Genomic DNA, 13,198 nt, shown 5'->3' on the forward strand with positions numbered 1-13,198 from the left:
GCTCCTACTAACACCCTTTCTAACTTCCCACTATAACTTTTGGACCTACTCATGAGCATGTATTTTTCTGAGTAATTGCAGGCATTATTCAGAGTGCTTAGTAAATATTAACTCATTTAATGCTCACAATAATCCTATGAAGTAGGTACTACCATCCCATTCTACAAATGAGGTTTAAAGAAGTTATACTGTGCAGAGTCCCGCTGCCAGTGAGGGACCATACGAGAATTTATATCAAGGATCCTCTGATCCAATTCTAAACATCATAGATAAAAATGAGCTATAGTCACCCAAAAGGTCATTAAAGCGAAATACAGCAAAGAAACTGAGATTAGAATTAACATCAAATACAATCAAAGTAAAAATGAACAATCAGCATTCAACATCAAGCAAACCATTTACTTCCTTCACAAAGTAGCAGTTAACAAAGTAGAAAAAGAACTTTAGAACCTCACAGGGGAGGCCTTACTTTAATAATACATACTTTCACAAGGCTTTATTTCTGCAATAATTTAAATAAATTAGTTAAAGCAATTCCTGCTATAGGAATTATAGTGCTATAGTCTGCCTTGTTATAAAAAGTTTCAGAAGCTATGTGTTCTAAAACCCCGAGAATAAGGAAGAACAAAAGAGAAAAAAAATTGAGAATTTTTTTAGAGCAACAGGCAGATTTTATTTTTTAATTTAACTTCAATCAATTAACATATAGAGTTATTATATTATATTAGTTTCAGAGGCAGAGTTCAGTAATTCATCAGTCTTATATGATATCCAGTGCTCATTACATCACGTGCCCTCCCTAATGTCCATATTGGTTAGCATGGGGGTATTTCTACAAACACAACTGAGAATTAAGGACAGACTGAAATTACAGGTTTCAAGAATACAGAAACAGATCTTTTTTAAAGAAAGGTCCAATCTACATGTCAAAACATTGTTGGCGGGGCGCCTGTGTGGCTCAGTGGGTTAAAGCCTCTGCCTTCGGCTCAGGTTGTGATCCAAGGGTCCTGGGATTGAGCCCCATGTTGGGCTTTCTGCTCACCAGGGAGTCTGCTTCCCATCTCTCTCTCTGCCTGCCTCTCTGCCTACTTGTAATCTCTGTCTGTCAAATAAATAAATAAATAAAAATCTTTTAAAAACAAAACAAAACAAAAAACCCCCAAAACCACTGTTGGCATAAATTTAAGACTATCTTCCATGCACTTATACTGGGAGAAAACCTGGTAGAAATGCTGGGAAGTTGGGGTGCCTGGGTGGCTCAGTGGGTTAGGCCGCTGCCTTCGGCTTAGGTCATGATCTCGGGGTCCTGGGATCGAGTCCCGCATCGGGCTCTTTGCTCGGTGGGGAGCCTGCTTCCCTCTCTCTCTCTCTGCCTGCCTCTCCATCTACTTGTGATTTCTTTCTGTCAAATAAATAAATAAAATCTTAAAAAAAAGAAATGCTGGGAAGTTAGCCAACTGGGAAAATGATTGGCATAAGCACACACAGAACAAAAATCCTCCCATAGGTCCTAGATTGGACAATCACTCTGAATACAAAGAAATAAAGAATTTAGCAACATCTAGTTTAAATTCAAGAATTTTCCTATGGGGTGCCTGGGTGGCTCAGTTGGTTAAGTGTCTACCCTCAGCTCAGGTCTGATCCCCAGGGTCCAGGGACTGAGCCCTGCATCAGGTTCTCTGCTTAGTGGGGAGCCTTGCTTTTCCTTCTCCCTGTTGCTTTGTCTACTTCTGCTCTTTCTCTCTCTGTCAAAAAAATAAATAAAATCTTAAAAAAAAAAAAAAAAAGCATTTTCCTATAATGGGGACATAAGAGCAGGGAACTGCCTTCTATTCTTTGTCATAAATAAACTGTTCTGGTTTAGAGAAATAAAAGTTTAAAAAATGAAAATTTAAAAATCTGTTTAGGCTTATTCCTGAGATTGTTCAGAGGTTGATCTCATAGGGTGATGAAAAGTAAATAGTCACAAAGCAACACTGATTCAATGCATTACTCTAAATAAGGCAATTTTTATGTGAGCAAGGCCTTAAAAGAAAAGAGGGAATAAGACAAACATACATATAATGACTGTAATTTCAAAAGGGGAGTTTGAGGTGGGAAGAGAATTTTTTTTTTTTTTAAATCAGGAAAAAGAAATAGCATATTTATTATATTAAGAGAATTAGATTTTTGCCTAATAATAAAAACCAGTAAGTCTCCTAGTAACCATGGATTAAGATTACAAAGACATGAAGTTTATTTCAGGGCACTTGTTAACTTAATCATCAAAAGGAAGATGGCTTCTGGGGTGGAGACAGTTTGTTTGTACAAAGCACACCTCAGAAGAAAGTTTCTTTGGTACCGGACTGTGATGCTTCTGCCCTCACCAAACAGTGGCAAAAGGAATTAAAAGTGTAGGCAGCAGTCCCGTGAAGGGAGTCTTTCACTCTGCCCATGAAGTGAATCTCTAAGTTCTGAGATTCTCCACCTTTTACCATTTATCTTTGCACTCAGCATATAAATTAATCAAGTGACAGAGTTCACAGGATACTTGTGAAACAGATTTAGAGGTCCACAATTTGTTAATTCAAAAAGCATCTTTAGCAGAATACAACAGTCTCAAGGTATTTGTTAAGTTTACATGGTAAACCTTGAGTAACTGCAATTTGCAGGGAACATGGATTGTGGACTTCTGCTTAAATCAAATTTCATGCCCAAATCCCCAAAGAGAAAATATTGCTAGAGCTTTTTAGCAAATTTTATTAAAGTTACTTGTTAATTCTAAATTTCATGTGGTATATTTTTACACAGAAAATTTACTTCACAGCCCTGGAATTATGCAAAAGGTTATATTTAAAACTGTTAAAATCCAATCTCTCTGCCAGGATTAAAAGCTTTTCTCCTAAAAGAGAATTAAAAAGAAACACAGTTTCTTTTACCATAAAAGGAAAACAAATTGAAATGTGTTCCAACTCATTTAATTTCGTCAAAATCACCTTATAAATGGAGATAGCCAACAACTAAATCGTTCTCTTATGGATTCACATATGCAAACTGGAAAAAAAATCTGTTAATATATTAAAAATAGACATGATGAATCCTATGTAAGTGAATTGTTGTTTTTTTTTTTTCTTTTCCAGAGAGAGAGAGAGAGAGAGGGAGGGAGAGGGAGAGGGAGGGGAGGGGGAGGGGCAGAGAAAGAGGGACAGAGAGAATCTGATGCAGACTCCACACCCCAGCACAGAGCACAACATGGGGCTCAATCTCATAGCCCTGCAATCATGACCTGAGCTGAAATCAAGAACTGGCCGCTTAATCGTCTGAGTTATCCAGGCACCCCTGCTTTCTAATTTTTAAAACACAAGGTGAATTGGATTATATAACAAGCATGGTAAAATAATGAAATCTAGGTACTTAACATGTGCTTTTTAAAAGACTGGAAATAAGGGGCACCTAGCTGGCTCAGTTGGTAGACCATGCAGCTCTTGATCTCAGGGTTTTAAGTTTGAGCCTCATATTGGGTGTAGAAATTAATTAAAAATAAAAAAATCTTGAAAAAAAAATAGAGACTGATAATAAGAATATGAAGTGTCACTTCTCACTGAGTATAAACTTCATGTTCAAAATCATAAATCAGGGGCGCCTGGGTGGCTCAGTGGGTTAAGCCGCTGCCTTCGGCTCAGGTCATGATCTCAGGGTCCTGGGATTGAGTCCCGCATCGGGCTCTCTGCTCAGCAGGGAGCCTGCTTCCCTCTCTCTCTCTCTGCCTGCCTCTCCATCTACTTGTGATTTCTGTCTGTCAAATAAATAAATAAAATCTTTAAAAAAAAAAATCATAAATCAACTCAAGATGGCTATCAATGAATGGCAAAAAAGTTTGTGTGAGATTATAAAAAAATAATCCAAAATTTTTCAAAAGTTCACTTGAGAAAGGTTTTTGCTGAATTTGCCTTACTTGCCATAATACTTATTAAACAAAACAATTTCTATACTGGCAGCTTGTTACAAAGTAATGAAAACATCCTTTCTGACAAATCAAACCGGAGTTAACTCTTAGTATGCAACCCTGACTATCCAAATTTAAGAAGCCAACATATTTGGAAATTTCTGAGATAGAGCCTTATCAAACCCTTGCTACTGGTTATCAAACCTCAGGAACTGAACAGATTCAGGTAATGGACTATATTCCTAGCTATGAGAACTTACAGTCCAAACTTCCTCTGTGTGCACTTTGGGACCCAATGGATTCAGACATCTAGGAATACTTGTATTTTATTTTTTTGTTCTTTGGTTCACTCTCTGTCCATATGAAAAGGATTTTATATTATCATTTTCCCCTCTGTGCCACATTTAACATTTTCCCTATGCTATTACATAGTTCTTATAATTTTATTAGCTAATATCCCCATTGAAAGGCTTGCTGTAATTTACATAACTTCTGCTGTATATCTAAATGTTTACTGGTCCATTTGCCTCTCCTATGACACAATAAAAATCTCCAAACACCTTTTTCTTAAAGATTTTATTTATTTGTCTGACAGAGAGAGTGAGCAAGGGAGAGCAAGCACAAGCAGTGGGAGCAGCAGGCAGAGAGAGAGGGAGAAGCAGGCTCCCTGACAAGCAGGGAGCCCAGTGTGGGGCTCGATCCCATGACCCTGGGATTATGACCTGAGCTTAAGGTATATGCTTAACTGACTGAGTCACCCAGGAGACCCTCCAAATATCTTTTCTTTTTCTTTTTTAAGACTTTATTTATTTTTTTGGCAGAGAGAGACACAGCAGGAGAGGGAAGAAGCAGGGGGAATGGGAAAGGAGAAGCAGGCTCCCTGCTGAGCAGGGAGCCCAATGTGGGACTTGATCCCAGGACTGTGGGATCATGACCTGAGCCGACAAGTCAGTCTTTAATGACTGATCCACCCAAGCACCCCCAAATATTTTTTTCTTAATGTAAGACAAACATCATTCTGTATTACAACTACGGCTAAATATTTTACAATAATATTTTCAAAGATTTTTGCAAATTGTAACTTAGTAAGTCTTTTTTTTTTTATAGTTCTCTGTTTTTATTTCTTTGGGCTCAAAATACAAATAACAAAAATTTAAAATAAAACTAACTTATCAAAAAATGGTCATATGCAATAAAACAAGTACAAAATCCTTCTAAAGATTTGTATTTTAGACTATATTCTGCCTTTAGTTGGTTTCAGTGGATACCAATTATTTTGCCCCCAATCCCTGTGCCAATGTCCCATAAAAGTGAAATTTCATGATCAGAAGATAACAAAAACACGGACTAATCTTTGCGTTATGGAAAAGTTTTAAAGGACAAAGAAATATGCTATTAAATAATTTCCCTCAAAATATATACTTTTATTTATTAAATAATTATTAAAGTATTTCCTTCAAAATAGTATTAAACTAACATTCAACATCATAATCTCTAAAATGGACAAAACAGAAGCTCTTCTAAAACTATTAAATGAAATTCCAGGTTTCCTTAAGGCATTTCCGAGGAGTATAACATCTGATCCACTGATTTTGTCTGCTATAATTACCAGGTGTGACCCTTACAAAGCTCAAGTGCTCCTGAGACTGTGTGTGTGAAGAGGAGAGAGAACCATATACGTTTGCACATCCACAAGATGAGCTCATGAGCATAAAAACACAGGAAGTCATTCAATTCAAAAACAGAGCGAACAGGAAGAGGAAAACGCTCGAAAGTATATTTTATATCTGGTAGGGAAAAGGATAGATGTCATCAATAAATCTTTATTACACATAGTGATCTTTAATTATCACTAAGATGAAAAGAACATCACAACCTCAGGAGTTAAGCAGCCATGTCATTTTCAAATAAGAGGGAATTCATGAAACTTTCACTCAGAATTCAGCAGAGGTCCAAATCGCCTCAAAAGCCAACCTATCCATCTCTATTAGTAAAGACAGCCTTCCCAAGGGTGGGCGGTTGATGTCAGACTGTAGGACAATCTATTGCTACTCCTCTGCTAGAAAGGTCCTGCTATCTTAAGGGCCATCTTCAGCTCTGAGTGCCCAAACAAAATCACTGTTTCATGGCTTTATTTAATCATTTAGGAAATTTATTTAAAAACTTCAAATGCAAACCTATGATAGAACTACAACTTAAATAAAACAGGCTAATGTTAATACTACCTCTTAAGTGTCCACACATAAAGTTTAGGTGCTTGACATTCCATTTTATTCCCTGATCAACAATAATTTTTTTGGGTAAAAACTGAAACTTCCTCTTTTTTTTTTTTTTTTTTTGTGGGCAATATGAAATCTCTTTGAAGGCAAATGCCACAAAAATAATATTCTCAAAAGAGAGAAGCCAAAACAATGTAAAAAGTACTGCTGCTGTCTGAAGATGGCCCTCTGTGCACTTCTTCGATAACAAACACATTGAGATCTTAATTTTTCCTCTCATTTTTCAATTTCTGCCCCTGACTGCATTAAAATCAATGTGAAAAATACTCTGTACTCACTCTGGCATTCTATGAATTGATGAATAAAAGTGCAGTCCCCGCCACTCTTTGAAAGCAAGTGCTCTAATAAAGAAAGAAACACCTTTAAGGATATAGTTTGTTGCTGTTCTTGAAAACCAACAGCAAACGTAGGAAAACGGAAATGTATTAACATGAGTGACTCTGAATAAGATTCATGAAAGTTTAATATATTTTTAATATTAACAGCAGAGATACTTTGGAGTTAAATAAAACTAAATGACTGAAAATTATAACTATATAATCATTGACTTGTACCCTGAATAGTTGGCTTTTAAAGGTACAGTTTCTATCCAAAGAGATCAAGAAAACCATAGATAAATTGCTTTAAAAAGCTTTTCCTACTTTTAAAATATACCTTTCTCCATGAGTGCTTAATAAAAACCTGTAAATAATTTTGAAATTTTATTATTTGTTCTTACTGAATTTTCAAGTAACTGTTTTCTAACAGTCCCTCTTCAAAGCTATTCTTAGTTAAGAGGCAAAAGATAAATATTTTAAGAATACCATAAAATAATGCCTTAAAATTTTTAAGACACTGATGCAACATTTCAATATTCAGACTTTTATTTCACAGACAACCTTTCCCTCTGAGTTATTTAATCTGTCCTTTATATACTCTCAAAATATTACATTGTTTATCTCTACCCAAATGACTAAAGTCAATGCCTATACATTTTAAAATAAGAGCCTGTTAAATGGTTTTGCTCAGGTCAAACAGAATTTGTTTTGTTTTAATGAGTTGAGAGAACCAGAACCTAACAGGAGTTTAAGAAAAGTATCAACCCTTTTCTTACAATAATCTTTACTTATATTGATTCTAAGAGTTAGCTTCTGAATCTGGATAACATCCTTCAATTTTATCTCTGGATCTTTCAAAACTTCTAAGGAGACTGTGGAAGTTCAAGTGTTAAAAATATACCCCAGTATGATGACTATCTGGAAGGTACGCAAGCACTAACAGCTGTCAAAGAGGACACGAGTTAGTACCACTCAGACTGTGAAAACCTCTTTTCTTTTCTCATTTCAACCAACCAACCACCTGCTCATCATCTCAACTTTGCTTGAGAGGCAGGGAGGCATCTCCTACTCTGATCACATTACAACTTCTCTTGACATCCTTACTAATGCCACCTCCTTCTCCTACTGAAATCTGTCACTCTCCTTTACCTATTTACATGGTGTACAGAGCCTCCAGTCAAGAGTTATATATACATATATATCATTTATATATGATATGTGTGTGTATAGTTGTATATAATTGTACAGTTATATAGTTACACTACATAGAGATACAATATAGCCCCCAAAAAAGAAAAAAAAAAAAAAAAGGCTAGCTGTAACAGAAATTTGAAAAAAAATCTAATAAATAGCATTTGCTCATTGGAGCCAAGAAATCCAAAGCAGGAGTCCTCAGTTAAATGGTAATCAACATGATCAAAAGTTGTTTGACATAAATCCTAACTAAGCTATGATAACATTTTCAGAACTCCAACTATACAACATCATGCTCAAGTAAGAAAACTCATCTGAAACCAAATTTTAACCTAAAGGACTTATCAGAACTTTTTTGAGAAAATTCTGACTATCATCACAGGACTTTAGATAACATTTAAGGCAGTACATCCCCTATTACTCACTAAGCCACTAATCACCCTTTTATGTACTCTGATTTTAATATCTAGACTCTAGATTAAAATATTTATCATACTAGTTTAGATAAAATGCAAGATTAATATAAAATATATTTGTATGACTTCTACAAAGGCATTTTTCTAAGATATGAGAGAAAAGTCTTTCAGATAGTATATGTAAAAGATTTGGATGATGACACTTTTAAATACTTCATTACTTGAATTCAGCCCCTTAGGAATTCACTTTGCCAAAACTATAAAAGATATTACTGATAATGCAAAAAGAATCAGATACATGAGCCTGGGGGAGGGGGGGAGGCATGTCTAAGATCCCAAACAGGGCTGCAGAAATATAAAGAAAAGACAGATACAGAAACAAAAGAGAGAGCTGTGATACTTAAAATGTGTTTTATTTATACATGAGTTTTCTATAAATTTTTATTTTCTATACTACCTGTGCTGTCCAATGCACATGCTCAATACACATGTGGACTGAGCCCTGAAAAAATGGCTAGTTTGAATTGAGATATGTTGTAAGTGTAAAATAAATATATGCTGGTTTCAAAGATTTACCAAGGAAAAAATGTGAAATACTTCATTTATAATATTTTAATACTGATTACATGTTGAAATATTTTTGATATAGTGAGTTAAAGTAAATGTTATTAAACATTATTAAAATACATTAGCAACACTTTACCTGTTTCTTTTTATATTTTTAATGTGGTTATCAGAAATTTTTAAATTATGTATGTGGTTCTCATAATATTTCTATTAGACAGTGCTTTTCTATACTAAGATATATTTGAATTATGCTTACCAGATAAGATACAAAAAATTTATAGTATAAAACTTGTGCTTATAGCAGCTACTTTAGATTTAAGTAATTTCAAAAGACAGAGTTTACTAGAGAATGGCATTAATTTTAACATCCCCAGATATTTTTAAAACATTCTCTTAAAACTATACTTGGTTCTTGCTCTACTATTTAAAGAGCAATTTTAGATAAAGTCATATCTGATAGCATATTGTCGTTATGGACTTTGGTAATACTGGAATGCTTGATAATTGGTTTGTAATAACAAATGACTCAGAACAGACTCATTCCAAAATCCACTCTGTATTAAATCTGGTATAATGATACTTTTGTGCATATCAAGATATTTTACTATTCCATTTCATTAAGGATACTTTGTAGGTCACTCTCACACCACTCAATTTATCACCACTAAAAAACAATGATGGTAAGAAGTACCCTAAAGTATCCAAAATATCTTATTCATGATATTGTCTTAAATCAGGAGTTGTCTATAACTAGCCTCATCTCAGCAAAAAATTTTAAGTAGTAATCTGACAACTCTAAAATAGTATAAAGATGATTTACTGTATATAAAAGATGATTTACTGTATATTCATGATATTGTCTTAAATCAGGAGTTGTCTATAACTAGCCTCATCTCAGCAAAAAATTTTAAGCAGTAATCTGACAACTCTAAAATAGTATAAAGATGATTTACTGTATATAAAGGGATTCTCTTAACTGAAGAAAGAGTATGTTCCCAGCCTAAGTTAACACTAACATTATTAATAAATAACATTTAAGTCAAAATAGTGATGAATTGGACTAAAAAGTATTCATGCCAAAAAGAGGAAAAAATAAAAGCAAATAATGACAACAAAAAATAAAAATTCATTTAACAGTGATAAGCTTTTAGAAGGTGAGGATTAATTTATTTTATATATATTTGTTAAATATAATTAATAGAGAAATTAGTGCTATCAGTAATGAATATAAACTATACCTTTAAAAAATTCTCAAATTGAAACTCAAACTGGAATTCTAAAATGTAGATGTATTTTATAAAACACATACAGAATAGTCAAATGACTGATTAATGGCAATAACTTTTAATTTAGAGTTTTAAGATTTGTTATAGAATATATGTAATATTAGATCTTGAGCTTACAGCTCATATATACATGATAACTTGAGCCTATTGTGCTGGTTCCTGATTAAAAGCCAACCACACAAAAACAAAAACAAAAACAAAAGTACCTCCTAAATTTATCAGAGTTGGCTGTGCCCCAAGGACTTCAAAAATATCCCCTGACACATGAAAAAAATATTTAATATTTTATTAATATTAATATTTAAATTTAAATATTTAGTAAGTTCTGAGTATTACCCTTGATCTCTTGCACTAACTTCTATATAAAAACTTAAGATGAGAGGTACATAGTTTTATAAATGTGGAAAGTAATTTTATTCATTCTGTGCTTCAAGCATCTAACTCAGGATCTGGCACATAGCTGGTGCTCAGTTAAAGCTGGATGGGTGGAAATGGAGAAGGATGAATGGGAATCTTCTCTAATGAAAGAATGTACAAGCCATATGGTAAAAAGTACCTCATGCAGTAACAGAAAAACCAAGAGCAGCCATACATTTTTGGCAAGAGATAATGCAAGCTATCTAGAAAGAAGGGTTGGAGTAAACTAATCATTAACTAATAAATGATTTTTCAGATAGCAGAAATGACTGACTCTGTTTTTTCTGATTAAAGAAACAGATATACAGTATAAAGAAAGCAGTTTCTATGACATATCTAAGAGCTCAATGGATAAACTGTTAAATAAGCTCTTGGCCAGGTATGGGGCAGGGCACAAACATTAAAAATGGAAGCCCAGTATCCTCAGGAAATAGTACTTGATGAAAGAAAGTTGAACTTTGTCACTTTTGTTATTTGAATAATTAAAATTTCCATATAACAAGGGATATCTAACCAAAAATCATAGCATTAAGAATTACAAAATAAAGGGAAGCTTTTTTTAATGCTGGGACTCAATGGTCTATGAACTGCATGCTTTTCGTTCCAAACACTTAAAACCTTAAAACACTGATCTCTCTATCCTGCTTAAATAGTAAAAGGATATCATGAAAGAAAAACATTTAAGTTTTTTACACTACCTTTTTCTGTGCTCCCATTTATTTTAGGTAAGAAGTCATCAACTTGTATCCCTAGGATTAAGACAGTGTATCATTGCCTTATCAAAGAAAGCATTACTTTAAAACTGGTCTCAACTGTAACCATGGCATTTTGTATTCCTACTTACATTAACACAGTAAAGCACACTTTAAATTTGTTTTTACAAGAAGGGTTCAACGGGCCATGTTCTATTGACCTAGAGAAAAAGCTACAACTGTCCAGTTGCTTACCAATGAACCTCAAAAAAAAAAAAAAAAAAAAGGGTCCTGCTGTGCATGTATTTTCTTATTTAAATATCTCTAAGTAGAGTGTCTCAGATGCAGAAATTTCATTTATCTCAAAGACTAAACAATGGTGCCCACTGGTGGTAATCAAGCATATTTTTAAGGAAATTTTCTGAAAGACTGGAGATACGTTATACCTAAAACATGAAATACCCTCTTAAAATAAGTAACCCATGAGAAAGTAAACATCAAAACTTCAATGATAAAATTCAGCTTTAAGTAAGAAACTGGGTGACACACCTACCTAAACTGCTGCATTCTTTAAGAGTTTTCTCCTGAAGATGTTCTAACCGTACTGTAAATAAAAGTCCAAGAAAAAGATATTTCACAGATAAAAGAAAAAAAATAAAATAAAATCAACTTCTGGATTGGGTAACTTACCTTGTAAAGCTGTTAGCCTTTCATTGGTGAAGTCATTATCAGCTTGCAAAGCTTCTATTTTGGCCTGGAGCTCCTGTTCTTTTTCTTCCATTTCATCTATTTTATGTTGTAATTCTTTTTTCTCAGCTTGTCCCTTCTGTTGGATTTCTTCTTGTTTTCCCTCTGCTACCTGTTGAGAAAGAAAAAAAAAAATTCATTTATTTCATAAAGTCTGAACTTGCTTTCAAAGGCCTAAAGCAGGACTGCTTTTATTCACCACTAACTTTTAAGGAGAATATTCAATATTATAGAAAATATTTGTAAATGTCAAAATAATGTCATGCTTCCCTATCACCTAGGAAAGAAAAACTTGTAGCAAGCAAACAGGCCTAATACATACAAGTAAGGGGGTCAAAATGAAAAACTCCAAAGTTTTCAAGAGGGAAATATGTAAGGTTTCCCCCTGAAATTACTATTGTTTAAATTACTTTGTAAGTTCTAAAATGTAATTTACTCTGATATTTTAAACAAAACTGCATTTAGTTGAAAGAATGATGATCATAAACATTTTTCAAAATGACCTCCGTTTAACAATCTTTAAAACTATTACAGGTTCACCAACCACACAGAGGGGAGGTATGCCCTAGTCTTCTCTAACAAATATATGTTTTCTAGCCACTCATTCCATGGTTTCAATTATTTAAAGATGGGTCTTTAAAACTCAGTTATAACATTTAAGGGACCAACTTGACATTACTTATGGCCTCATCTGTCCTTATCCTAAATGCCCTATAGCTATAGGGAGCTGCCACCGAAGCAGTTAATAGCATCCCTGGAGGCTACAAGGGTCCATATAGATGACTCCAAGTTACTACTGGGCTTGTTTCAGCACTAACATAGTTGGGCTCTATCCTTGGGGCTCCCCAAGGATAAGCTGATTCAAGCTTTTAAAAAGTCTAAGTATCTTGGGGTTTGCTGATTTACATCTACTTCCTGTTATGTATTAAAAGATACCTGTTGTGAAATACTACTTATTTCCATCCAGAGGAAATATGTCAGCTCTTACAGACTTTCAATTATCTGTGGGCAGTGGGGTTTGGGCTAAATGGCACCTTTTTTTTACTGCGTATTTCAACCATTACTAATTTTTTTTTTAAGATTTATTTATTTATTTGACAGACAGAGATCACAAGTAGGCAGAGAGGCAGACAGAGAGAGAGGAGGAAGCAGGCTCCCCGCTGAGCAGAGAGCCCGATGAGGGGCTCAATCCCAGGACCCTGAGACCATGACCTGAGCTGAAGGCAGAGGCTTAACCCACTGAGCCACCCAGGCGCCCCATCCATTACTAATTTTTATATCAACAGCTATTCAGCAATATCTAACCTCTTTTTTTTAATTTTTTTAAAGATTTTATTTATTTATTTGACAGAGCGAGA

The 13,198-nt window shown here is 34.2% G+C and overlaps 1 protein-coding gene across 47 annotated transcripts in view; it reads right to left on the minus strand.

Moving 5' to 3' along the window:
• SLMAP (sarcolemma associated protein) overlaps nucleotides 1-13,198 on the minus strand; it is a 140,714-nt gene that overhangs the window by 41,688 nt on the left and 85,828 nt on the right. For 10 of the 47 annotated variants that reach the window (XM_082738799.1, XM_082738815.1, XM_082738770.1 and 7 more), the window contains exons 11-14: nucleotides 11,784-11,952; nucleotides 11,647-11,697; nucleotides 11,100-11,150; nucleotides 6,483-6,545 (exon numbers count right to left, since the gene is read on the minus strand). In XM_082738799.1, coding sequence (XP_082594925.1) covers nucleotides 6,483-6,545; nucleotides 11,100-11,150; nucleotides 11,647-11,697; nucleotides 11,784-11,952 — 334 coding nt within the window. The remainder of the gene's footprint in view (nucleotides 1-6,482; nucleotides 6,546-11,099; nucleotides 11,151-11,646; nucleotides 11,698-11,783; nucleotides 11,953-13,198) is intronic. The other 37 variants (XM_082738805.1, XM_082738774.1, XM_082738778.1 and 34 more) reach the window with 7 other exon arrangements.

This window comes from Mustela nivalis, assembly GCF_964662115.1.
Source record: "Mustela nivalis genome assembly, chromosome: 1".
Taxonomy (NCBI): Eukaryota; Metazoa; Chordata; class Mammalia; order Carnivora; family Mustelidae; genus Mustela; species Mustela nivalis.